This window comes from Crotalus tigris, unplaced genomic scaffold, assembly GCF_016545835.1.
Source record: "Crotalus tigris isolate CLP2741 ecotype Arizona unplaced genomic scaffold, ASM1654583v1 scf7180000018693.663989, whole genome shotgun sequence".
Lineage (NCBI taxonomy): Eukaryota > Metazoa > Chordata > Lepidosauria > Squamata > Viperidae > Crotalus > Crotalus tigris.
The window spans coordinates 449,698-476,849 of NW_024097152.1; the positions used below are offsets into that span (position 1 = coordinate 449,698).

A 27,152-nucleotide genomic window follows, 5' to 3' on the forward strand; every position below is an offset into this window, starting at 1 on the left:
TTTAGGGGGGATAAAGGCTTTGTGTTCTCTGAAATTCTTCCCTGGACCTCTCTTATTTTAGCACATTATTTGGGAAAGTGATAACAGCCCCATAAAAAAGAGTTTTAGAATTGGGACAATCCTAACATATCTGGTTACATTGGGGGGGGGCCCTAGGGAGTTGTTCCAGATGAAGCCCCTGGTGAGAAAAGACTGCCTTTTTGCCACAGCTAAGGAAAGAATTGCCACAGAAAGCAACATGGCTGCTGTGCCCCACTTGCTACAAGTTTGTGCTGAGAAATTGTGCCTGGATGTCGTCAGCCGCTTGGCCCTTGTCAAGCGTGAGGAGGGGGATCCAGAGCTCCCACACCTCCAGACCACCAGCAGCCACCTCCAGTGCAGTGCCAGCGTCCCAGCCACCATCTTGGGCTGATCTTGAGCCAGAATTTCTGTCACACACACACACACACTGTTTTAGTCCATTCCGTTTTCAATGTCAGCCTGAGTTGTGAATGCTGCATGACGCAGCTTTGCCCACATCATCAAGCCACCTCTCCCCTTAAGCTCGGGAGGCTGAAAGGAAGGAAATAATATGCGCGGGTAACGTACATACATTCAGAACGGTGATCTATACTAGCACATTAACAGTGACTAAGAGGGTTCTAGCACTCCGACAACATAATCTCCTGTTTGTTTGTTTTCCCTTACACTTAGCACAAGGATACTCTCAAATGGGTTTCTTTATAATTAGGAAAAAAATACATTACTCAATAGACATTTATTTCACATGTACAATCAAGAGAAACATTTAAATATTTGATAGTTCTGCTTCTGAGTCTGCATGGTTTCTTCCTAAAATGCTGAAACACAGTTTTGTGGGCTGCTATTGTGCCAGTGTTCTCTCTAAGGAAAATACTGTATTGCTTCAATTCTACCCTGTTTTAAAAACATCTTCAATCTTGCACTGCTTTTGAACTGCCAAGACTGACCTGATCACCTTACAGAATCAAATCTGGTGCGTTTTAAGGCTGAAATATGACCACGGCCATTTTAACAGTCTCTGCGAAAATTTAGTGTATTGGTTATTTACTATTTCTATTTGTATTCTGCCTTTTCCACTCCCAAGATATCTGAGGCAGCTAAAATATATATTATCCCACTTTCATGTTTATTTGCACTTGGAAAAATCCTAATAAATTTAGATCTTTATAAGAATACTGAGACACCCGTCTCTGCAGGAGGATCCTGAGACCACATTCCCCTATTGCAGCTGAAATCATTTAAAATAATTTCTTTTTCTTATAAAAAACTGTTTCCATTCTCTTTGTTTTATATCAATTTTCTGGTCCTTTATGGGGGAATTATATATGAATACTTTTGCTTTGGAAACGTAAGGGTCTCACTGTCCCTAAGAAAGGTTACTTGATTTGCAAAGGAAAGAGGGAATTTCCTCAATATTACAATGCTTATTGGGCCAACATGGATCTTTGTTTCAGAGGAAAGCGTAGGTAGTCTCAACATGAGACATGGCTATTTTAAAGGGGTGGCAGGGATAACATTTTGGTCTTATTCATGATGAAAAAAAGTATGCCAAACGTCAGTAATATGATCAATCTTTGGGGCCACCCAGTGCCTGGAATCAAGTCTCCGCTTTTGTCCTTGGGAATCCTCCCAGGTTTCCCTTCCCCCTTCTGATTTCTCAACAAGAATGATGATTCTTCAAACAAGAGGAGACCATAGGAGCCACCAAATCTTGAGATGGCACCTAAGTTGGCCAAATGCTACATTTCTTACTGTTGAAGGACTTTTATTGGTTTGATTTCTGGAATGGAACAAGGTTTAGCTTTTTAAGTGCCCATTTTAAACAACAAAGTGTCCTGGAATACCAGAAACACATATGTGCAGCATATATACACATTTATTGTCCGAAGTATAGCACTTACAGTATATACACCCAACTATACATCAGAGAAGATAACACAACTATCTGGTATTTTAATTTGGCACATCCCTTTTTAACTTTTCTAAGTTCTTTCTAGGAGGAAAGAAAATTGAAAAGGAAAGAGAAGACAGGCTTCTAGGAATGTCTGGGAGAACTATTTTTTTCATACCAGCTGGCCAGGAAAGATGGGCACTCTATCTGGCTGGTCCCTTGAGTATTCGTGACACCTACAAACAAGGAACAGGGCTTTGATCATGCAGTGGTGTCTGCCATCTGGTCTTTTGGGGCACCCACACCCCTCCAGTGCCCCTGTGTCTTGCCAGCCAAGCATCACGTGAGTAAATGCCACGGTAGTCAGGGAAATGGGAATTACAGCTTTTCTAGAGTTTCCTGCTTAGAGGGAACACTGTTGCCCTTCTTTTCCTTTTTAATATAAAAATATCCTTGGACAGATAAGACAAGAACCACTGTACAGAATTCACTGCACCATTAGCTAAGAGTAAGTTTAACCCAGCACATAACTCGCCACATATTTTTTTTAAAAAAGGGAAAATGAAAGTACTTTTGAATACACTTGCAATCAATCTATTGACTATACTTGCACATTGTGGGGTGTCAACCCATTTTTCTGGGTCTGGTTCCGGTTTGCTCTGAAACCTCATGGGGGGAATCACCTGCCCTTTCAGTAAGCTGGCACCTGGTAACCTTTGGGACTGGTGTTTATGGTCTCAGAGAACGGTGGGCTCTGATAGGCTTCTGTGCTTTCGATGCCACCGCTGGTGGGAGGATGTCCCGGATATCCTGCCGTGGGATCAGGGCCAAACTGATCTGTGGCAAAGAGAGACATGTCAGTCCCCATCCGGTATCTTTGGAGGGCTTTTACAGTCAGGGCAACCTGTAACGGCAAAGAAAAGTTTCTTAGGACTTAGGTTCCCTCTTAGGCCCAGCACTCTTCAATATCTTCATCAATGACTTAGATAAGGGAATAGAAGGGGAACTAATCAGAATTGCAGATGACACTAAGCTGGCAGGTTTTGCATCACAAGGAGACTTCCGGTTTTGCATCATAGCTCCGCATCCCATGGCTGATTTCATCCTGCCAGGGGACCCTAAATGAATCTAAAGTTGCCCCAGAGAGCTAACAAAGAAGGAGGGGCCCCCGTGGATCACAGAAAGATGGTGGTCAATCTGTTTGATCCTGGGGAAGCCCTCCAAACCGACAAGAGAAAGGCTAGCTGCACTTCAGTGGCTAGCCCCAGGTACCGGGATCTAAAATCCAAAAGCACTAACTACAACAACTGTGAGCAGCGTGCTTGAAACTGGATGAGAATATCAATCTATTCTCTTCTATCTTGCAACTGATTTCCTGGAAAAGATCCCCAAGAAGCAAAAATCCTCCAAAAGTAGAAGGAAGGGGATCACCCCACCCTTCCATAGATGGAAGCAGCTCTGATTTTTATGGGGAGCATAAACATATTGAAATGGAATTTAATATAAAGCTATAGTCTGGATAAATCTGAAAATTGTGGAAATTGTTAAGATCTTCCCTTTGAAAGTGCATTGATGAATTTACAAGAAAATAATTTTCTGCTTTAAAAGTTGGAAAATGAACAGTTAGTGACATCTAGTGGTGGATCATTAGAGTATAAAATTATAGCTGCCTTGGCTCAAAAACTGGAAAGATGCCCAGAAACAGATAACAACCTGTCCCTTTAATCCTCACCAACTCTCAGCTAAACAAAGAACAGCTGGGAATAGAGGAGAGAAAATACATTGGGCTATCTACTACAGAGTGAGAACTACAATTGCAAAAAAAATTGTTGACCTTAGATTATAAACACCTACTGAGCTGTGATTTTTGGCTCAAGAATTGTCTGCAGAGAAAGAAAAACCTTGACTTTTGGCTACTCTTCTAGGGGAGAAGCCCCTGAATTGCTCTTGGGTGGTTGAACATTTTGGACTGCAAATTTTGGCTGATTGATAACTGTAGGACCCCTGAGCAGAAGAACTGTTATAAAATATTGCTTTTAGTGGTGGATTGATAATTGGAAATGCATTGGACTATAAAGACCACACATAAAGATAAGAACTATACAAGAATTATATGTTTGGATTTTAATGTTGGTTGGTTGGATAAAACTAATATACAGGGATTATGGTATCTGTGAAAGATTATTTGGAGGGGGGAGATAAAATGAGTATTGCATACCTAACTAAAAGTGGTAGGGAACCACACCCAAGATTCTTTTCTGAAGCTCCCAGCCTGGAACATCAGAGATCTGCAGGAGTAATACTTCAAGACAAGGCAAATATCTTCCAGGAGGAAATGCATGCTATGTTGCAACTAATTCAAAGGACAATTGTTTCAAATAATGAGATTAAAAATAATTCTGATGAGATATATAAGCACATCTTTAACCTAAGCTTACAACTAAAAAACTCTCAGAAAATGACAAAGAATGAACAAATAAATCAGACAATAGAACAGAAATCAGAGGAAAGTGACCCAAAGCTGGAGGCTACAAACGAAAGGAATTACAGATTAGTACAGGTAAAGAAAAATTTGCGAGATTCTGTTATAATATTGGAAAGGGAAAAGGCATTTTATTTTTCAGGCCTTCAAAATAAACCAGAGGATAAGAAAGAAGATCCAACAAAATGGATTATAGAGACACCAGGAGTACTACTAGAGTTTGGGAGACAAAAAATGAAAAGAGAAATCGAGGGAGAAGGAAAGTGGAAGCTCTTTAATAAATAGAGTATAAATGGGCGAAACTCCCCCTCAAAAGTATCTCACCTAATCTGTCTTCCCCAGCTCTAATAACATTCATAAAAGAATTCCCTGGCAAGCTGAACACGCTGACTCAGAAAGCTGTCTGGCAAAAGAAGAAAGCTAGAGTTAGATTCAAGAGATCAGATGATTTGACTTACCAGATGGAGTACTATATGACTAAACACTTGTTTGAATATGGTTAAAAGAGTAGATAAACTTTGGATATAAATGGGTTCTATAGCAAGAGGGATGTGATTTATAGGTAATATAGCACTTTGTTTATATTATGAGAAATATAAAAATACTGGGATGGCTTATGTGAGCAAAATGTCTGGACGGTTTAATTAATTTTGAGAAAATTATAATTGATAATGTTTTGAATACTGAGGGAAAACTAAGCTTAAATAAGAACTTCAAAAACAGGACCTATAGTGATTTAATAAAATGACTCTTCACAAACACAATTGAAACATAAGCTTATTAAAAAAGATGTTATATTTGGATGTTAATGTTATTTGTACAAACACTAGAAAAATATTTACATTCAACTTTGTATGTATTGAAAATACTAAGAATTGTATTTACTCAGGGTTGGCAAAAGGAAAATACTATTGGAAAAAAAGAAGATCAAGGAAATGTATCATTAGCTGGTATGTTGACTCTCTTGCCCAAATGCATGGATGTGTTTCTGTGGTGCTCAGTCCTGTGAAGTATCATCCCATATAATGACAGTGATACAACTTTTTCTTTTTGACCTACAGAGTTCGCCCATCTTAAGACCCCTACTTAAATCTCCTCTATTTTTTTTTCTTATTACAGCAGGACATCATTTAAAGATCAAAAGCCTCTTTTCTTTCTGATACTCTTGTACTTTCCAAATATACAAGCAATCTCCTATTTCAAAAGTGTTACAGCTTTTGTTCTTATTTCTTTCCATTATATCTTATTGGGCCTCTCTGGAGAATGCTTTTATTGAAAAGGGGGCCCTTCTTTTGCTGCCCAAGTATCCCAATTTCTAAAATGACTGTGCAAGGGGCATTGGAGAGGGGGCAGCCTATCCTCCCTCGCCTTAGGAGGGGTCCGTTCTTTGGTGTCTTCTTTGCAAATTTTTTTTCCCTACTTGGCATAATATAGAGCAGCTCAGAGTCTGCTGGAGCGGGCAGCTGTAAACAAATTTAAAGAGTAATCGTATATTCTTACCATCGGTTCCAGGAGGAGCTTGGGGAGATACCTGACTCCCTTGTCCACAACTCGTCCGGGTCCCTGGTTGCGGCCTGGAATGAGGCGGCGTCCGGGGCCCTGGATCGAATTGCGCCTTTGCGACCTCTCTGTGGTGGTGGTCCCCGGAGGGCCCCTTGGTTTACTGAGGAGCTCCGGGAGATGAAGCGCCACAAGAGACGTCTAGAGCGACGTTGGAGGGCCAGTAACTCTGAATCTGACCGATCACTATTAAGAGCCTATCTTAGGACTTATTTAGTGGCGATAAGGGCGGCAAAGCGTGTTCACTTTTCCGCACTTATTGCGTCCGCAGAATCTCGCCCGGCCGCCTTGTTTAGGGTGACCCGCTCCCTTCTTAAAGTGGAGGAGGCGGAGGAACCCTTGCAGGGGAGAGCTGAGGAGTTTGTTCAGTTTCTGTCGGACAAAATCGCTCAGATTCAGAGAGACCTGGACTCCGACTGGGCAGTGCCAGCCGAGTTGCCAGGGGCTGGTCTTAGTCATGTTATCTGGAGCGAGTTTGAGCCTGTGACCCCTGATGAAGTGGACAAGGCCGTGAGGGCAATGAATGCCGCCACCTGTTTATTGGACCCGTGCCCCTCCTGGCTGGTTTCTGCCAGTAGGGAGGTGACACGAGGCTGGCTCCAGGCGATAATCAACGCCTCCTTGATGGAGGGGTCTTTCCCGCAACCTTTAAAGGAAGCGGTGGTGAGGCCCCTCCTCAAGAAGCCTTCCCTGGACCCAGCTGTTTTGAAGAACTTTCGTCCCATCTCCAACCTCCCCTTTGTGGGGAAGGTTGTAGAGAAGGTGGTGGCGTCTCAACTCTTGCGATCCTTGGAGGAAACCAATTATCTGGACCCTTTTCAATCTGGTTTCAGGCCCGGCTACAGCACTGAGACTGCTTTGGTCGCACTGACCGATGACCTCTGGCGAGCCCGGGATAGGGGTCATTCCTCTATCCTGGTGCTTCTTGACCTCTCAGCGGCTTTCGATACCATCGACCATGGTATCCTTCTGCGTCGTCTCGGAGAGGTGGGGGTGGGCGGCACCGTATTGCGGTGGTTCTCCTCCTACCTCTCTGACAGGTCGCAGTCGGTGTTGGCGGGCGGACAGAGATCGACCCCTAGGCGCCTTGATTATGGGGTGCCTCAGGGCTCGGTCCTGTCCCCCCTCCTTTTTAACATCTACATGAAACCGCTGGGTGAGATCATTCGGCGACACGGGGTGAGGTATCATCAGTACGCGGATGATACCCAATTGTATATCTACACCCTGTGTCCTTTCAGTGAAGCAGTCGACGTGATGTGCTGGTGCCTGGAAGATGTGAGGGTCTGGATGGGGGTGAACAGGCTTAGACTCAACCCTGACAAGACCGAGTGGCTCTGGGTCTTGCCTCCCAAAGGCCAACTGGATGGTCCATCTTTAGTCCTGGGGGGGGGCAAATTTACCTCCCTCAGTGCAGGCACGCAACTTGGGTGTCCTCCTGGACTCACAGCTAAATCTGGAACAACATCTATCGGCTGTGGCCAGGGGGACCTTTGCACAGGTTCGCCTAGTGCACCAGTTGCGGCCTTATTTGGACCGGGAGGCTTTACTCACAGTCACTCATGCCCTTGTCACCTCAAGACTGGATTACTGTAATGCGCTCTACATGGGGCTACCCTTGAAGGGCGTTCGAAGGCTGCAGTTGGTTCAGAACGCAGCCGCAAGAGCGATTGTGGGCGCGCCAAGGTACGCCCACGTGTCACCTATCCTCTGCGAGCTGCACTGGCTTCCTGTGGGTCTCCGGACGCAATTCAAGGTGTTGGTTATCACCTTTAAAGCCCTTCATGGCATAGGGCCAGGTTACCTACAGGACCGCATTCTGCTGCACAGCTCCCAGAGACCGGTGAGGTCCCATCGATTGGGCCTCCTTCGGGTCCCGTCGGCCAGACAATGTCGGCTGGCGGGCCCTCGGGGAAGGGCCTTTTCTGTGGTGGCTCCGACCTGGTGGAATCAACTTCCCCCCGAGGTGAGAACTGCTCCCACCCTGCCGGCCTTTAAGAAAGCCGTTAAAACTCTCCTGTTCTGGCAGGCCTGGGGTTGATGTCCCCGGGGGGCCGGGATATGATCGGACTCGCGGTATGATTGGATTATTTTATTGTTTTACGACTGTTTTTAATTTTGTACGCCGCCCTGAGTCCTTTGGGATTGGGCGGCATATAAATATTTGTAAATAAATAAATAAATAAATTAGCTGCTAGAGAATATATTACTTTTAAAAAAAAAAATAGTTCAGGATCTCATCGATGTCTCCAGATTGTAAAAGAAAGGCTCCAAAGAATTCAAAACTCTCTGCTTGTCAACACCTACAGAGTGGCAGGAAATTTTAAAAAAGAAATTGGGGGAAGGAGGCTTAGATATCCGGGCAAAGTTTCACCTATAACAAAAAAATTGAGCAAAGATGCAGCATCTGTATTCATTTTCTATTGTTAGTCTCTGCATTTTGCTATGAGTTGAGAAAAAAGCTAATGAATCCATTTGGGCCGCTCTCAATTTCATTTTTATGAGAGTTTAATTCCTTTTTTCCTCTTTTTTGAATAAATGTGGACTGGAAACTGTATCTGATGAGGAAAGATTGCCAAAGAGGACAATGTGACCAACTTCAGGTATTACAGAAAATATGATCAAGATACCAGAACACAGAATAATGGATTTCAGTTATAACAGAGTCATCTGAATGTTGAAAAAAATCCTAATATTGAGAACAGGTCAAAAGGGGTCAATCACCAAAGGAGGCGGTGGCCTTCCTCTGCCTGGGGATGTTCCAGTGGCAGATGGAAGCCCATTGGTTTGAGATGCCTTAATTGGGACCCCTAAACTCTGTAAGGAGCGATTGGGTGAGAGGGAAGAACTGACCCAAAGTCACCCAGCCAGTTTCCATACGTAAGGAAGGATTAAAACACACTTTTCTAGTCTATTTAAGCTTTGTTTCATTTACTGAAGAAATGCAAACTAGATTTTTCCCCATTTGTAGAGAGAAAAACATGTATTAACACTTTTCCCTTTTACAGTTTTCCCACTGATTTCCTAGAACTGTTGCATGTTATCCAAAGGACACAGGAAATGCTGAATTCAGCATCAGCTTCTCAAGAGATAATGTCAGAAAGGTTCTAATGATTTAGTTGATTTTAACAGGCTTTTAATGTTTTTTTCACAAAACTTTATTAAGTAAACTCTAAACTAGGGCATCTGATTATTTGACTCCCTTGGGAGAAATTATAATTATTAGCATGAGGCAACTGTCAATTTTTTATCTATATCTTAAAGGAACTTATCCCAAGTCCCACCAGGTCTTGTTCACCAGAATTCAGACATCCCAGAAAGTCCCCAAGATAGCAGGCAAGCTTGTGCAATCAGAGCCCCCCCCCCTGCTTTTCTATACACCCTATGGCACAAGTATGTATACCATCTTGACTTTTTGATACACATGCACCAACACACATACAGATGCCTTTCTTGTCAGGGGTCACGAAGAGTAGAAATATAGCATTTTAAAACGTTAACAGATGTATGCTTATTTTGACAATTTCCTTGCTACTGGATTTCTTTATTAATAATGTTCTAGTTTATTTGAGAGTCATACCCTTGAATTACTGCCTGCAAGGCTACTAGCTCTGGGCAGGGGAAGCCCAGAACTTGTTTTTCTTACCCAGGAAATGATGGAAAAGAATGAGAAGGCAATGGCTGCTCGTGCCGCATCTCCTCCTTGTGATGCCCCTTTGCTGGCAGGTGTCCGTTGCCACTGGTTGGCCAGAAAGCAGAATGCCACAAACCAGAGAAAGGACCAGAAGCCTGTCAAGCAGAAAAAACAGTCGGCACCCTTGTTGGTTGGATAGATTTCAAGGTAGACCAAGGAACTTGGTCTACCAAAAGGGCTGCTGGAATCCCAGAAAATCAGAGGAGATTATTATCCCCAACAAAGGAAACAAGGAAGACTTGTAAAACTGGAGCTGTCACCTTCATGTCAAAGCAAGGGGCTCAAGCAGATTATTAAATCAGAAGTTTGTGTGTACTTGGACAGCGTGCTCCAATTAATAGGACTAAGCAAGGTTTGTGGCCATCAAATTATGCCAGGCTCACCTTATCTCTTTGGGCAGAATTTCTAACTCAGTAGGTCAGAGGGTGCCTTTAGGCACAGCATAACTGGAACTTTGTTGTAACTCCTCTATATCTCTCCTAAAATTCTCTTGATAAAACATGGGCTAAATTAAAATACTATTAGGTGGCCCCAGCACCGCCACTTCAGCTTGAGAGCAGTTTCAAGTGCTGTGCTGCATGTCTCAGTCCTGGGCTCTGTCCGGTTCAATCACGTATCAGCGACCTGGATGAGAGATTGGAGGGGACGCTTGTAAAGTCTGCTCTGTTGAGAAGAGTGACTAGAGCACAAGCTGAGAAGAGAAGACCCAAAATCCCAAGCCGAAATGAACAGGGAAAAAGAAAAGTCCTGCACTGCAACCCCTGCCTTTAAGAACAGGCAGTGGCTATCTTGGGGTGGAGAAACAGGAGCAGAGCGCAAATCCTGGGGAAGAAACCATGCCATCCTTCTCTGCCCTGGTCAGACCCCAATTGGAACACCACGCCCATTTTGGGGCACCACAGTTCCAATGGGCAGGGACAGACGGGAGAGCGACTGGGATGGAAACCAGCCTGTCAGGAACAGAGAAAGACCTGAGCATGCTCAACCTGCAGGACAGGTCGCTGAGGGGAGATGTGGGGGGGGAAAAACCCAGATGTCAGAAGAGGCCTCGTCTGCTATCCCAAAAGGCAGAGCGAGGACCGCAGCCAAAAGCCCAAGGAAGGGGGCTCCGGCTAGACGTCTGGACCGCACAAGCTCTCACCCATGGCGACGTCTGCTCTGTGGTGGGAGGCAGGCTTCCATCACGGGATCCTGCCCACCGATGTGACTTTTTTACCACCCCCATCCCACCCCCGGATGCCCCCTTGCATTATTTTTAACAATACTGTAATAGGCTTTATTTAGAAGTTCTACTTACGGATAGTCCTCAACTTACAACACTTCAGGTAGTGACCGTTCAAAGTTACAACGGCACTGAAAAAAGTGACTTATGACTGTTTTTCACACTTACGACCATTGCAGCCTCCCCAGGGTCACGTGATCAAAATTCAGATGCTTGACAACTGACCCACATTTATGACATTGGCAGTATCCCAGGTCATGTGATCTGCATGGGCAACCTTCTGACAAGCAAAGACAATGGGGAAGCCAGATTCACTTAACAACCGTGTTACTAACTTAATAACTGCAGGGATACACTTAACAACTGTGGCAAGAAAGGTTGTAAAAAGGGGCAAAACTCACTTAACAAATATTTCACTTAGCAACATAAATTTTGGGTTGAATTGTGATTGTAACTTGAGGACCACCGGTACTGCTTTGTTTTATAATTTAGAACCTATCAGTTCTGTCAGGCTCAGCTTAGCATCTCACAGGGATTCGGCCATCAAAGGCTGGAAGGGGGAGGAAGGACAGAGGGGCAATAAAGCTGTGTGTGTGTGTGTGTGATGGGAAACGGGCAGGGGGGGAATGACAGAGGATAAAGAGTTTGCCCCAGCATCCAAGGCCAGGCACCCTGAGAAAGAATGTGGATTACGGGTTCCAATTGGCTGGAGACGGACTGGTCACGGGGAGGGCTGGGATGAGGGGAAACCTTTCTTTTGAGCGCAGGAAACCCAGAAACGCCTGACTTTACTGCAGCCAACATCTCTAAGTAAAAGAACCTTTCACTTCAACCAAACGGAGTCCAGGGTCTCTCTTTCCTAAGGGATCAGATTTGGGCAGGTCTGACATTAGACGAATTCTGGGTTTCCCACGCTCTCAAAAGAGGTCTGGCAGAACCTTTGCATTATCTTATTAAAAATAAAGGGGCCACGTGTGTGCAGGAAGATCTGCAGCTCCCTCTCTTCCCTTCAATTCCAAGGCAAGCTTCAAAGCGAAAATAGCCCCCTCCACATCATCATCCATGAATGCAGGCAGCTGGAAAATACCCCCAAGGGAAATGTAAAAGCCATTCCCAAATACCTTCCAAATACATTGGGAAGATGGGAGGAAAAAGAACATCTGAGAAATTGTAAAACAGATTTTAGCACAATGTTATTGCCTGAACTGCCTGTTTTTGTTTTCCTTTGGTTGGATTTCCATAGGAATTGAGCACAACTAAACATTTTCCTTCTTCGCACATCTGAAGTTGGTCAAACACTTTGTAAGACATGCTTGTGCCAGCCCATCCAGGCTTTGTCCATGGGCAGCTGTGGCACAAAGCCATGCTCACTGGATCCACTAGTTCAGGCTGATGGTGTGTGCTTTAGCCTGTTTGGGGAATGAGGCTGTGATGCAAAGCCATTATATTGTTTGTGGATACAAGAATGTTTAGTGAACCTGGCTTGACTACGTGGGGTGTTAAGTCAAGCTCCTTGCTCCCCCCCATCAGACATACCGGAAAAGCCAAGGTCCAAGAGGACAAGGCGCCTCCTCTCCTTCACGCTGCTGATCTGCTGGAAGTAGACATCCATCGCCAGGAAGAAGCTGCAGGCCAGGAAGGCCAGCAGCCCAATCGCGATGCCATAGTTGCAGGCTCCTTCATTGCTGTTGAAGATGCAGCGCAGCACCGGGGACTTGTCTGTGTTCACATAACCCTCATTGATGATGGAGCCAAACACCACAATAGAGAGCACCTGCAATTGGGGGGGGGGGCAGGTGAAGGAAAGAGAGGAACAATGTGCAGTTGAAACCTCAGCTCTTTCCAAAAGGGTTCATATTATACCATATTTCATTTCTGGACCACCCTCAAAACATATGTCAGAGAAAACACGCTAAAACATATCAAGGGAGGATCAAGAACGCCTATATTTGTGTATCTGGAGAAGGTCTTCATCCTCTGATTATTGTATAAAACATACATCGCAAGGGGGAAATGTTTGGGAAGGGAAGAGGAAAAACAAGTACAAGCTCGTCCCTATCAAAACTTGACCAGATGACAACAGCGCATGCCTCTGTGATGGGGGCCAGCAGAGTCAGTTTCAAAGAGCATTTTAAAGAACCACAGATGGTTTCTAGCATATGTGGCAGAAGCAACCAAAGCAGCCCAGAGGAGCTAAGTCGGTCCCCGGGGCCAGGGGGCTGGAGGAACTGCAGGGCTTTCTGACCAGAAGAGATGAGCAGCGCTTGGAAGCTGCTTGGAAAAAAAAAAACCCTGAAAGGCTGGAAAAAACCAGGACTGATTATTGTCGCTCTATCACTGGAGATCTTTAAGAAGAGACTAGACAATCACCTGTCTGAGATGGTGTAGGTTCTCCTGTTTGATCAGGGGGCTGGATTAGAAGACCTCCAAGGTCCCTTCCAATTCAATTCAATTCAATTCAGTTCAGTCCTGTCCTGTCCTGTCCTATCCTATCCTATCCTATCCTATCCTATCCTATCCTATTCTATACTATTCCTTGAAGGAAATCAGCTCTTCCAGCTGGAGGGCAGCAACTAATCAACCTCAGTTTCCCACAGAAATCCAGGCAGGATGGAAAGCCATTACTCTTGGGATGAGAAACCATGAGGACTCCTAAGATGAGGGGAAAAAAAATAAAGGCAGGATGGCTGGCATTTGCCCAGCTCTCCTGCCCATCTATTCATGCTCAGCCCTGTTTTTCTCCAACCTGGAAACATATTCCCCCGAGTACAAAAATTCAAAAAACCCTCTCTTCTGTTTAAAAGACTCCAAGAAAAACCCAATCCAAGTTTGGAGGGGTGGTAGGGAAAGGGAAGGAAACATTTTTTGAAATGGGCATAATTATTTATTTTCACTTTAATTGTGAAACTATAATTATAATCCCAACAACAGTACAAAGGACCAGTGGCGTTTTCAGAAGGCAAGAAATTCCGAGCCTCCCTTGGTGTTGGCAGAGATGCTGCGGTGTCATAAACATCCAGGTGTGTTTCAGTTCCTAGGAATGTCAACTATAAAAGACAAAAGTGTAGCTGCTCAGAGTGACGGACAGCCCAGCTAGGAAAAGATTCCACAGGAAGCGCCAACTGTATCTGATGGAGAGCCAGGAAGAGACTTCAGGGGAGCATGGAGAATGGAGCTGAAAGGCTGAAGAGAGGAAGCAGAGGATTGTAAGCCACATTGTGTGTGTGTTTTAATCATATTGTAATTCTTATCTTATTGATTCTGCTAAGCAGTTAAGCAAAAACTTCATTTTGCATTGCAAAGGACTATTGAGAAAAGAAATAATCCAATGCCATCTTGCAGGCAAAAGCTAGTTAGCAGGAAGAGGGAAGAGGCCACTTGGGTTCTTCCCAACTTCATTCAGAATCAGAATAGAGCTGGAAGGGACCTTGAAGTTCTTCTAGTCTTCTAGTCCAACCCTATACCATTTCAGATAGGTGGGTGTCCAATCTTTTCTTTAAAACTTCTAGTGATGAAGCACCCACAACTTCTGACCTGCAAGCTATTCCACTGGTCAATTGTCCTTGCTGTTAGGAAGTTTCTCCTTAGTTCTAGGTTGCTTCTCTCCTTGATTAGTTTCCATCCGTTGTTTCTTGTCTTGCCTTCTAGTGCTTTGGAAAATAAGTTGACCCCCTCTTCTTTGTGGCAGCCCCTCAAATACTGGAATAGTGCTACCATATCACCCCTAGTCCATCTTTTCTCTAGACTGGCCATACTTAAGTCCTGTTATGTTTCTTCACATGTTTTTGTCTCCAGGCCCTTAATCATCTTAATTGCTCTTCTTTGCACTTTTTCCTAAAGTCTCAACATCTTTTTTGTAATGTGGTGACCAAAACTGGATGCAGTATTCCAGGCACGGTCTTACTGAGATTTGACAAAAGTACTAGTGGCCCCATACAACCAGCTAAACTATTGTTTTATCAATTAAGCACAGAGTTGTAGAAAATCGTTGAGAAGAGAATTAGTTTTTTTTGGCTGCTGCTGCACACTGCTGGCTCATATTTAAGTGATCGTCCACTAGGACTACAAGGTCCCTCTCACAGTTACTGTTTTTTATTTGTACATTAAATTTCATGTTGTTGGATAGGGCCCATTGTTCATGTCTGTCAAGATTTTTTTGGATCCTGAGCTTGTCTTCTGGGATGTTGATCATGCCTGCCAGCTTAGTGTCATCCGCAAATTTGATGAGTTCTCCTTCTATTCTCTCATCTAAGTAATTTATGAAGATATTGAAGAGTACTGGGCCTAAGGCAGAACCTTATGGTACTCCACTGCTTACTTCCCTCCATGTACAGTAGATGTAGTACCATTAAGGATTACTCGTTGAGTACGGTTTGTCAGACAGTTACAAATCCATCTGGTGGTGATGCTGTCTATCCCACATTTCTCTACTTAACCAAGAAGTAGGTTATGGTCTACTTTGTTGAATGCCTTGCTGAAGTCTAAATATACTATGTCCACAGCATTTCGCTGCTGTAAGGACCCACCCCACTTTGCATCTTAAGAAGACAGAACTCTTGGAATAATTCTTCCAACAGGAATCCTTTATTAAGAGAAAATGGTTGCAGGCATGCTAGACAGGACTTGGGGTTCAAGCTCTTCCATTCAAGGTTTTAAGGGGTTCCCCAGTAGTCCCACCCAATCAACCCCCCTTCCAGTGATAGTTTCAAGTATCACAATTCCACCCCCTTTCTTCTTTCTTCCGTCTGAATGGAGACTTCAGGTAACTACATGAAAGGCAAGTATCCTGCTTTGTTATGATAAGGTTCTCTAGTGCTAACGCTTTGATGTTACAATAAACACACATTCAGCATTCAGCTCTTTGAAGTGTACTGAAGGAAGTGAGGGCCATAAAGCCCCTTTGTTCTCCCCCTTCTCTCCCTCTTATGGCAGAATCCAAAGAAGGCAGAATTGGGAGTTTCTATATTTGATAATTAAAGATGAAATATGATTGGATTCTGACATCCGGCCCCTCTTAAAAATAAGAGAGATCCACCTGAAAGAAAACACAAGTATAAAATTTAGTTAGGCTTGTTAGGATACTCTGTGTGAAACTTCTTCAATAGCTTTGGGGCTCTGACATGACGTTTATGGACCCACTCATTTTGTGAGGGAGGGAGGTGTTTCCAGGCAACTAGGTACTGAGTTGCTCCATGATATCTCCTAGAGTCAAGGACTTCCTTTATTTCGAAGTGTTGTTCACCCTCCACCATGATTGGAGGTGGTGGTGGGGGGGATTTTTGGCCGTAGAGGTGACTGATGCTCTCTTTTCAGCAAGCTGCAATGAAAAATTGGGTGTATTTGCCTGAGATTTTTGGGTAATTCTAATTCTACTGTTACTGGATTTATGATTCTTTTAATTGGAAAAGGTCCTATATATTTTGGTCCAAGTTTTTTACAGGGCTGTAGGGACTTTAGGTATTTTGTAGATAAGTACACCATTTCTCCTATAATGAATGGTGTAGGCTCAACCCTTTTTTTATCGGCTTGTGTTTTATATGCCTGCCTAGCTTCATCTAGTGCTTTTCTGACTATTGGCCAGGTGTTTTGTAATTTCTCCATCCATTCTTTCAGCGAGGGGATCGTTGGTTCGTTTGGGGTTAATTCTGGCATGGGGTTGAAACTTTGACCGGTGGCTATTTGAAAAGGAGTGTAACCTGTGCTGGAGTGGACTGCATTATTGTAGGCAACTTCTGCAAAAGGGAGTAAGTCCGCCCACTCGGTCTGCTGGAAACTAAGAAAACATCTTAAATATTGCTTAAGTACGGAGTTCATTTTTTCAGCCCCCCCCATTTCCTTGAGGGTGGTGGCTAGATGTCAGTCCCTGAGTGGTTCCTAAGAGGGATAAAAATTCCTTCCAAAATGCAGACGTAAATTGCACCCCCCTGTCAGAGATGATGCGTTGGGGTGCCCCATGCAATCTGTAAATGTGTTGGATGAAAAGTTTTGCTAAGGCTTTTGCAGTGGGAATCTTTTGGCAAGGGATAAAGTGCACCTGTTTGGAAAACAAGTCCGTGACCGTCCAGACCACAGTATTCCCATTGCTTTCTGGCAATTCCACTATAAAATCCATGGCTATTTCTCTCCAGGGGGCTGAGGGACTTGCCACTGTTTGCAATAGTCCTGGCACTTTCCCTTGCAACCTCTTTGCCGTGGCACATTTTGGACAACTGGCTATATAACTTTCAATGTCCTTTTTCATGGATGGCCACCAAAATTGCCGTTTAATTAAATGTAAAGTTTTTACAAATCCAAAATGCCCTGCTGATTTTGTGTCATGGCAAAGGTGCATGAAAGTTACTCTTTGAGTTGTTGGTATATATAACTTTTCCCCTACCCAAGGCAACCCGTCTCTCATTGTGCACACATTTTGTTTTTCTGGAACCAATCATCTGTTTCCAAACTTTTTCTGAATTCAATCCCAGTTTGGCTGTCCAGTTGTGGTTTTATTTTGGCTTGGGTTCTTGTGGTTACTGGTGCTGCCAGTTGTGACTCTGCCATTATTGGTCTAGAGTCTGTGGTTCGTGCGCTGTTATATTGGGGCATGCGAGATAGAGCATCTGCCAGGAAGTTCTTTCTTCCTGGTAAATGTTTGAGCTTAAATTGGAATTGGTGAAAATGCTGGGACCAGCGGGCTTGTTTGGGATTGAGTTTCCTGGAAGTTTTCAGGGCTTCTAAATTTTTGTGATCAGTCCACACCTGGAAGGGGATTTTGTTGCCTTCCAGGAACTGTCGCCACGTGAGTAATGCCCAACGTATCCCATAAGCCTCCTTCTCCCATACGGTAATAATAATAATAGCTGCTCTATTAATTTAATCACTTTGTCAAAGAAATAAGATTGGTTTGGCATGACCTGTTTTTAACAAACCCATGCTGGCTACTAGTTATGACTTTGTTTTTAGATGTTCACAGATCTGTTTCTAACTTCCTAACATTCTAGACAGCCTTTGGACTCTGGATACATCACCCCAAAAGGAGTCATCTGATTTTGAAGGGGTTAATGCTTAGGGATCGAACTTTCTTTTCAAGAAAAGGCCGAACTATCTTAAACCCAAAAAGGCAGGGGTCCCAAACCCCCAGTCTGTGGACTAGTACCGGGCCATAGCATTCCAGCAACCGGTCCGCACAAACAAGCAAAGCCCCATCTGTGGGATGCAGGCAGAACACAAAACCACGCCCCCTCTGGTCCATGGAAAAACGTCTCTCCACGGAACTGGTCCCTGGTGCCCAAAAGGTTGGGAGCCTCTGCAGTAAGGTATCCTTTAACATATGCCTTAGATCAGGCATGTCAAACCCGTGACATTATGTGACGTCGCGCAACGTATCGGAGCTTTTTCCCCGTTGCCGGCAATGGAATGGTGATGTGCCCGGCCCACGGGCCGGCAGTTTGACCCCCCTGCCCTAGATGGCAGAGAATTGGCTTGCCTCAAGCCAAGAGTGTCTACATGATTTGTGGAAGCAGCTTCTCCCAAGCCAAGCTGAGACGAAGGCTGTACCTGCCAAGGAATTCCTGGGCCCAGAATATTCAGGGTTGTTTTCCATGGGCTGTTAGCTTTTTTTGGGGGGGGGGACATTAATCACATGGGTTATTATTTATTGTATGGCATATTCATGTCACATAAAAATATAAAATATTATATTTAGATTACAGATATAATCTTTTGTTTCATTTGTCACAGCCAGGAAATCAGCAAAGTCTCCATTATAGGCTCCATTTTGGAATTCTGTCACTCTATCTTGGATAGCTTGTTTTTCAACCCCACAGTCATAATTTGGTGAAGGTATTTTGCCTCCCTTATAGAAGGCATCAGCACATCTACCATAGATGGCAATGACTGTTTGTGTCCATGACATTCCTTAAGTCACACGTGTCTCCTGGGTGGTACTAAAGAAGTCACTTCAAGACGAAACCTCTATAGCCTCAAAGATATAGCAGCAAGTTAACCCTCGTGATCTCCTGGCTGTATTACATCACATCACATCATACTAGATCACAGGGAGATCCTTCATGAAATGATCCCTTGGGATGCTGGTTTTATGGGACAGATTGATTTCACAGATGCTCTACACAAGCATAGAAGCCCCCAAATTTAAAGGACAACAGCTATGCCACAGAAGCAGTTGGTTGAGTTACCCATGGATGGGACAGCCTTAGATATGAGTCTGAGCAACTGGAAAACTATGCCAATTACAGCAGTAACAGAACAGTCCTGGATGCTGTTCATTGCCAGGAAAACATATAGAAGTTTACAGGCACTTGTTTACAGGCACTTGGTTGCTAAGGTGAACAAATATCACCTGCTACAGAAGGGTTTGCAAACAAAAGGAAGTCTCAAGTGGCACAAAGGACACTCCAATACACATATGGGTGGAATATGAAGAAGGTTCACAATGTATTTAAAGGTAGGCTAAATATCAAATGGGTATTTTTTTACTACTTTTTCACTAGTATCACTCAGTTAAAGTTTCATAATTCTAGAATCCAATTTTATGCTTAGTGGCAGTTTTATATTGCAATTTCATAACTAATTCTCTCAATAGATGGCTTTAAGTACTTGAATAAATTACAAAAAAGCATTTTTTTTTCAATCGCAAACTCTTAAAAATTTCCAAGTCCTTGGGGAAATGTTTTAATTTGTGTCACAGATAGGCCAAAATAACAGTCAGGCTTTTGATGATGGGGCAGGAGGTGGGGGATTCTTTAGCAAATTAAAGATGTCAATCCAAATTATGTTGCTGAATCTCAGGAGCTAAATGTTTATCACACAAGAAATTTTTCTTCTGCAATGGAATCTTTGCTGTGTTGAAACCTGTCATTTTTACAAGGGTGGCCCTTGAATAAATTAAATATCTTGGGTTGAAAATTTTATTTAATTTAAATGTCCCCTAATCTCAGGAATGAACAAACCTGAAACAGCTTAAACAGTTTAAAGTTTGATCTATTTTAAGTGATCGGATACTCTGCACCAGTTCATTTTTGAAAATGTAAAGGTTTCTCTCCTACTTCAAGCAAAGCAGAAGCTAATTAGGAAATCTATCTGCTTCTGTCTTACACAGCAGTCCAACTTCAAGCGGTGGGAGGTGTGGATGGAGAGGAAGGAGGCAGAAGAATGGGAAGATTATGAGGTGCTCATAGTGACGCTCAGCCAAACTAGGTGATCATTAGCCAGACTCAAGAGTTGGTTGCATAATTGCTTCCAAAAATATGTTTCAATGGCTCCACATTAAACTGGAAAGAAGTATCAAAGGACACACGGCAGAGCTCTGAGATGTTATTTATAAATGAGTTACAAGAAGGGCTTGGAAAACATGATTATTGAAATTAAGGACGACACAAAAAAGAATGATAGCAAACACCTTATCAAGATTTAGGACCACCTCAACAAGCGAGAAATACCATTATAGATTGCACCCAAAATATCATTGGAACAAAACGAGGAAAATGGCAGGAACGGTGGATCCAAAACAGACTGTGGAAGCTGATTGATGAAAGAAAAGTTATAAAACTAAAAGAAGACCAGCCAAAGATGTGGATGAAATGGAAAAAAAATCGAACTGGAAATATATAGAGTTTCACTGGATGGTGAAGAGAAGTTGCTGGAAAGAAGCAGCCAATTAGAATGATTCCAAAACTTTTATTACATCACTAACAAAGTGGAATGAGGAATGGCTCCAGTGTTCCAATAGAATAGAAATAGGATAGGGATAGGGAGAAGAACAGAACAGAACAGAAAAGAGAATAGTTGGAAGGGACCTTGGAGGTCTTCTAGTCCAACCCCCTGCATATACCATTTCAGACAAATGGCTGTCCAGTCTCTTTTTAATCCATTTAATCAATCAATTAAATTTAATTGATCAATTTAATCAATGAAGAATAAGAATGGGAAGCTTCTGGTCACGCAAGATGAGTAGAATAAAAAATGGTTTTAACACTTCCGGGAAATTCTTAACCAGCCAAACTCGCTCACTATATACAATTTTAATGAAGAGTGTGCCTATTAAGAGTTTCAGGTGAATACTGTGAAATTGCAATTGAAGAAATAAAAATGGCAATTCGAAGCCTTAAAAACAACAAGGCAGCTGGCTTAGATGAGATCTTAAAACATGGCAGACGGGCTGTGGTGAAAAAGCTGACAACATAGTTGAATAAATGTTAACAAAAGGGTGCAGTTCCAGAGGACTGGCAAAGAGGAGCTAATCCCCAAGAAAGGGAACATCCAGAATGCACCACCTGGCAGGGCATCACCCTCCTCTCAGTGCCTGGAAAGATCTTTGGCATAATTCTCCGTAGGCAGCTGCAAAGTGCCATATACCAATACCTGAGAGAAGAACAAGCCGGATTTTGCTGTGGAAGGTCCTGTGTGAATAAATCTTCACCTTACAAAATATCATAGAACAGTGCATTGAGTATCGACATCCACTGGCCATCCACTTTATTGATTTTAAGAAACTTTTTGGCAGCGTCCACTGGGAATCTCTCTGGCAGATCCTACATTTATACGGTGTACCAACGGTCTTCATTACTATCTTTAAGGACTTACACCTATGATCAAGCTGCTGCGTTAAGGCCAGAAATGGCCATATGGACTCTTTGAAATTACTAGTCGGTGTATTCTGTCCCCTGCTCCTCTTCCTCGTGGCCCTCAACTACGTTATGATAAACATCACGCACAAGGAAAAGCACTCATTATTCTGACCAAGACTGCCTTGGTGACCTGATTTTGCAGATAATATTGCCCTACTTGAGGAAGACAAGATGAAACTACAACAACTGACGACTGTTTTAGCTGAAGAAGCAACCAAAATTGGCCTCAGGATAAGTGCCAAGAAACAGAAAATCATTTATGTGAGCTCCACCGTGCAGATACAGGGAATCACACTTGGATCACAGCGACTTGAGTAAGTAGGAAGGTTTACCTGTTTGGGTAGTATAATTGCACAAAATGCAGAGATGGACGTTAAATGCTGCATTGGAAAAGCAACAGCTGTTTTAAAGAGGATGAATAAAATCAGGCCCACATCATCTATATCACTGGAACTTAAACTCCGTTTGCTCACTTCTATAGTGATCCCAGCAGCCAGCGAGACTTGGAAGATGTCAGCAAGTATTAGCAAAGATGCCTTCGCTGAATCCTAAAGATTTGCTATTTTGACCCTATTACTAGCAAAGAAGCGCTCCAAAAGAGTTTCTCCTGCACACTACATAGCACTGTTGAATGCAGAAGACTCCAACTTGCAGGTCATATTCTCTGCATGGATCCCCACTCTGGTTGCTAAGCTTGCTTAAACCCTCTTCGTCCACCTCCTCCTCCTCACCAGAGCCCCCTCTGTCTGCAACAGTGGGGCAGGAAGACCCGGGCCGGGGATGATGGGGATCTGCCCTCTGCAGAGTAGGGGCAGGGTCACTATGCTCCCTGTCAATCAGGTTTGATTTCCTTTCTTCCCCCCCTCTCCCTGCCTTTGGGGGATAGCCAACTAGCACCCCGATATGCCCCCCATGCCCCCACTTCAATGGCAGAAGCCGCATCCTTCCCCCCCCCCCCCAAAGCCTCTGCAATCACCTTTCGGCTTCTTTGAGTGAACCAGAAGGAGAGAAGGGGGTAGAACAGTGCAAAGATTAATGTCAGAGAAACAGGCACAAATTTCCCATTAAAAGGGTGGTAAGTGGGTGTACAGATACTCATCAACCTATGAGCACAACTGAGCCCAAAATTTATGTTGCTAGGTGAGAAATTTTTAAATGAGTTTTGTCCCATTTTACGATTTTTCTTGCCACAGTTAGTAACACTGTTGTGAATCTGGTTTCCCCATTGATTTGCTTGTCAGAAGGTTGCAAAAAGAGATCACATGACTCTGGGACACTGACCGTCAAAAGTATGAATCAGTTGCCAAGCATCCAAATGTAAATCACATGACCCTGGGGATGCTGCAACAGTCAGAAGTGTGAAAAATGGTCATAAGTCACTTTTTTCAGTGCCGATGTAACTTCAAACAGTCACTAAGCGAAGTGTTGTATCACTGTTTTCCTTTTTGGGGGGCTCATCAAGTTTTTGACACCTTGCTAGGTGACTGGCGGTACTCAAATATTGCCATATCCGAAAAGTGGTACAGTGGGTGAAAGGGTTGAAAAGCCCTGCACTAGGACACCTAGATCCCTCACCCAGTTACTACTCTTGAGCAGCTACCACCTCTTCTGCATCTATACATAATGGGCTTAACTTACAGGACAGTAGATTTCAAATGGACACCAGGAACAATCGCATAACGGTGAGAGGCGCTTGACCATGAAAGAGGGGCCTTGGGAAGCAGCAGTGGATTCTTCTTCATTACAGCTGTTGGAAAAGAAGCTGGATGGCTGCCATGGTTGCTATAGTGGATTTCTACACTGAGCAGAGGGTTGGACTAGATAACCTCAAGAACCCGTCCAACCTTTACATTCTGTGATTCTAGAAATGCACCTTACTCAGAGCCCAACTCTGGTAGCATTATGGATGGAACTATGTTCCTGAGGCCATCCCCGATTTATCTCCAATTCTTAGGTCACTGTTTCTTTTTTCAACGAAATCTACCAATTTCTCAAGACACAACCGCAGCTCCTCTACCTAAAAATAACTCTCAGTGACGGACTACTGCAGGCAGTCCTTCACTTACAGCCACAATTGGGACCAGAATTTCTGTGGCTAAACAAGGAAGTTAAATGATTTTATGACCGTTTTTCCACAATTGTTAACTGAATCACTAGTTGTTAAGTGGGTCATGTGGTCATCAAGCAAATCCAGCTTCCCCCCCTAATTCTGCTTATTGGAAGCCAGCCTGGGAAGGTTGCAAAGGGCAGCCCCTTGATCCTGGGAGGGTTCGAACCTCCCAAGCACCCAAACTTTCATCCTGAGCTGGTGGGGGTGCTGTGCCAGTCGCAAGTGGGAGGACTTTTTTCAGGGCCACTGAAGCTTTAGAGGATTGTTCAATGAACGGCTGCGAGGCAAGGACCTCCGGCAGTGATATTATTGCAGCCATTTTTACATAGAAGAAGCAATCCGAGCTTGTTTCGAATGAAGGTGAATCTACCTTGCAAGATCCCGTCTGGGTCGGTCACCGGGACTGGAGGCTTCCTCTCCCAAGCTTTCAGACTCGGGCTGGAGCCCCCCATCCTCAAGGAACGTCTCTCTGCCGGAACGTTACATGCTCAGCACGAGTCCGGAAGCTCAGAAGACGAGGCCTCTGTGCCCGGTGACCGATCCCGATGGGACTCCAAATTTGTTTGTTCTTGCCTCCAGACGTTATGGGTGCTATTGAAGGCCTTTTAAAGAGACTGGACAGCCATTTGTCTGAAACGGACTAGGGTCTCCTGTCTGAGCAAGGAGTTGACTAGAAGACCTCCAAGGCCCCTTCCATTATTCTATATTCATGTGCTTTCCTACCCAAAGAACAAAGAGGAAAAGGGCCACATTTGGAGGGAAGAAATAGCCAAGGAGCAGTCATCACACCAGAACTGCTTCCCTGGTGAGGACGTGAAAGTTGCTGTTCTCACGTAGAGGAATTTCCGAGGGAGATTCCAGCTTGTGACAATGATACATTTGGCTTCCTTCATCTCTTGAGCTCAGCATCCACATCATGGAAGCTCGTCCACTGCAGGCTGGATGACTCAGTTATTGTTGCATCTTGTGACTGAGAACAGCATCCTTAAGAATCCTCAAGATTCCCCAGCAGAAACTTGTTGACAAGGTAATAAACTTTGCATTGTGTGATATACTAATGCAAAGTTTAGCAACAGTAAACAAACAATCTCATATGACACAGAGAAATCTTGAGGGCCTGCAGAAACCATTTGAGTGAGGCTCTGAGCTGTTCAGCATGTTTACCGCAGGCCTCGAAACCTTGCAGAGGGGCTGCCTACCCAATTTGCAGCTGCTGCAGCTCTGGGAGAGGCAGTCAGCTTTACAGAAGAAGGGTGGGCAGACTGATGCCAACCTTCACCATGTATTGATGACTTGGCTGATTTTAACTTGGTTTGGAAGCCCAGTCACTTGCCCAGAAATAAAGGCAAAAACCCAGTCAAGCTGACAGAAGCATTTCGAGGGAAGCAATCTTACTCATTTCCCTTCTGATAGGTGGGCATTTGGGAAATAGTCATGGCCATTTTGGGAGCTCAGTCATTAATAAGTCCAGCCCATGGCAGCCATTTTGTGAGAATGCCCACAACATAGAAGATAGTTTGCTAGCAGCAAGTGCTGCTCAGAATGGGCAATCACCTTCAGGAGGTGGGTGGGGAAGTTAAAATAAGGGCTGCTTGCGGTTGTAGCCTAACAGCTGCCAAGAGGATCTCTCTGGGTTTGATCAGCAGCAATTGCTGCTGCATCTAAGTGGCCAGTTCCTCTCTGGGGCTGCTGGAACCCTCCAGACTGCAGACTGCAGCCTGAGCAGGACAGTTCTGTGAACAGGCTACTCCTGCCTGTTTTATTGGTTTCCACTGATCCTCTCAAAACACAGAGAGACGAACAAGAAACCTAAAGGCTGAAAAGGTGGTCTTTAAACAATATGGCCCTTGGCGACAAACATGTTGCTGTTCTGGCACACAACACAGAAGCCGTTAAAAATGTCACACTGTTACTATCACAGATAATTTCCTTCCCTTTCATGACCATACATTATTTCTCCCCCTCCCCTGTCCATAAACACATGTATTTTCCAGAAGATAATTCATAGCTGAATAAGGCCAAAACATTTAAATAGGCCAGGGAAAGATCTAATTTTAAGTTATGAGAACTTCAACTCCCAGAATTCCCCAGCCAGCAAGCTGTGCTGGGAAATGCAGATTAAAGAATTCTGGGAATTGAAGTCCACACAGCTTAAAGTCACTAAGTTTGAGAAACACTAGTCTAGTGACTGCCTGGGTTCAGATGCTACTTCTGGCTAATTTTAATCTGGTTTATGATATTGGATAGTGCATTCATGGTATTGTGCAGGTCCAGAAAATGGGTTAATTCAGGAAATGAGTTTCCATGTGATCTGAGGAAGTGGAGAATATGTAATACACTGTGTATGCTCAGATGACAACCTCCTCTAGAGATTATACTTCAGTCCGAGTTAAGACGTTCAAAACAAGTTATGAAGGAAAACCTGTCTTCGAAGTACTGTATGCTTCATGACGGTGTTTTCCTTTTGACTTAAAACGTTAAACCAAAGACTACAGGTTCCCCCCTCCTAACATTTTCCAGTATAGATTTTCAATCCTTTCCTTTTTAATTATTTTACTGGTAGTAATTCGCATAATTGCCTGTAGACTACGAATGACATTACCTAAAAGCCGAGAGGCTGAAATACCCACCATCTTCCTCACCCGAGAAGACGGCGAGAAATCCCTTCTGCCCTTCAAAAGAGGCAGCAGAGCCGCAGCGGCTTCGGCCCGCAGCGGGAAAGCCCACCCGGGAGGGGGAGCCTCGCCAAGGAGGGGCCGGGGCCTCCCGTCGCCGCCGAGGCGGGGCAGGAGGGCGGCTCTGCCCCGGAGGCCCCTGTCAAAGCCCCGAGCCCGCTCCCCCAAAGGCGGCAGCCGTCCTCTGCCCTCGGCCCGGCGGGAGGCCTCGGTCGCTTCCCCGCCGCCGAGCCGGGAGTCCGCGGGCGCATCGGGAGCCCCCCGAGCTGCTGGCCGCGGCTCTGGGCGAGAGCGAGACGCCGCAATCGGCGCTTCCGTCACGTCTGGCCACGGGGGACGGCGGGCCGGGTTGGCAGGGGGGGCCGGAGGGGTCGGGGCCGCCCAGCAGGAGCCCCCCCGGAAACCTCCAGGGGTCCATCGGATCGCTGGAGAAACGGGGGGAGGGGCCGGCCGGTTCTCCCCTTCTCCGACCAGGCACCTTCCCGGCTCCCGGGCTGGCTGCGGATGATGGGGCGAGGAGGAGGAGGAGGAGGAGAAGCTCCCCGGCCTCGGAGCCCCGCGCCACGGAAGGCGAGAGGAGCCGAGCGTCCCCGGGCTGAGGCGCCGCGCCTTTTCCGCGGGCAGCGACGGGCATCGGGGGGGGGGAGGAAGGGGGCTCTTACCCCGGCGAGGACCCTGAGGAGAGTCTGGGGCCGCTTGGCGAATTCCGCCGGCTCCACCGCCGCGCCCGCCCGCCCGGCTCCGAAGGAAGCGCCCTCCATCGTTCCGCCGCCGCCTCGAGCTGCGAAGGCAAAGAGGGGAGGGGGCGGCGGCGGCGGCAGCGGCAGCGGCGGGCGGGGACGGGCGAGCTGGCGCCACCACCTGCCCGCCCG

General features: G+C 44.9%; 1 protein-coding gene and 1 long non-coding RNA gene across 3 annotated transcripts; one reads left to right on the forward strand and one right to left on the reverse strand.

Moving 5' to 3' along the window:
- Positions 1 to 738: 738 nt before the first annotated feature.
- Positions 739 to 27,152, reverse strand: SYNGR3 (synaptogyrin 3). Of its 2 annotated transcripts, none has more exons than XM_039355582.1 (4): positions 26,943 to 27,152; positions 12,407 to 12,644; positions 9,601 to 9,743; positions 739 to 2,749 (listed from the first exon to the last, which is right to left on the reverse strand). In XM_039355582.1, the coding sequence occupies exons 1-4, from the start codon at positions 27,039 to 27,041 to the stop codon at positions 2,642 to 2,644; spliced, it is 588 nt and encodes a 195-aa protein (XP_039211516.1). In that variant the 5' UTR covers positions 27,042 to 27,152; the 3' UTR covers positions 739 to 2,641. The 2 variants fall into 2 exon arrangements, with proteins under 2 accessions (XP_039211516.1, XP_039211515.1); XM_039355581.1 differs by having other exon boundaries at positions 739 to 2,816; positions 26,943 to 27,148.
- LOC120313553 lies at positions 19,242 to 20,162 on the forward strand. Its single transcript, XR_005558170.1, has 2 exons — positions 19,242 to 19,313; positions 19,968 to 20,162. It is a non-coding gene; the product is annotated as an uncharacterized LOC120313553 (long non-coding RNA).

Coding starts and splice junctions, on each gene's coding strand:
- SYNGR3 (XM_039355581.1), bottom strand. CDS start 27,041: ATGGAGGGCGCTTCCTTCGGAGCCGGGCGGGCGGGCGCGGCGGTGGAG. Junction 9,744..12,406: donor CTTGGACCTTGGCTTTTCCG/GTATGTCTGATG, acceptor TCTGCTTGACAG/GCTTCTGGTCCTTTCTCTGG. Junction 2,817..9,600: donor TCTTTTCCATCATTTCCTGG/GTAAGAAAAACA, acceptor TTGCCGTTACAG/GTTGCCCTGACTGTAAAAGC.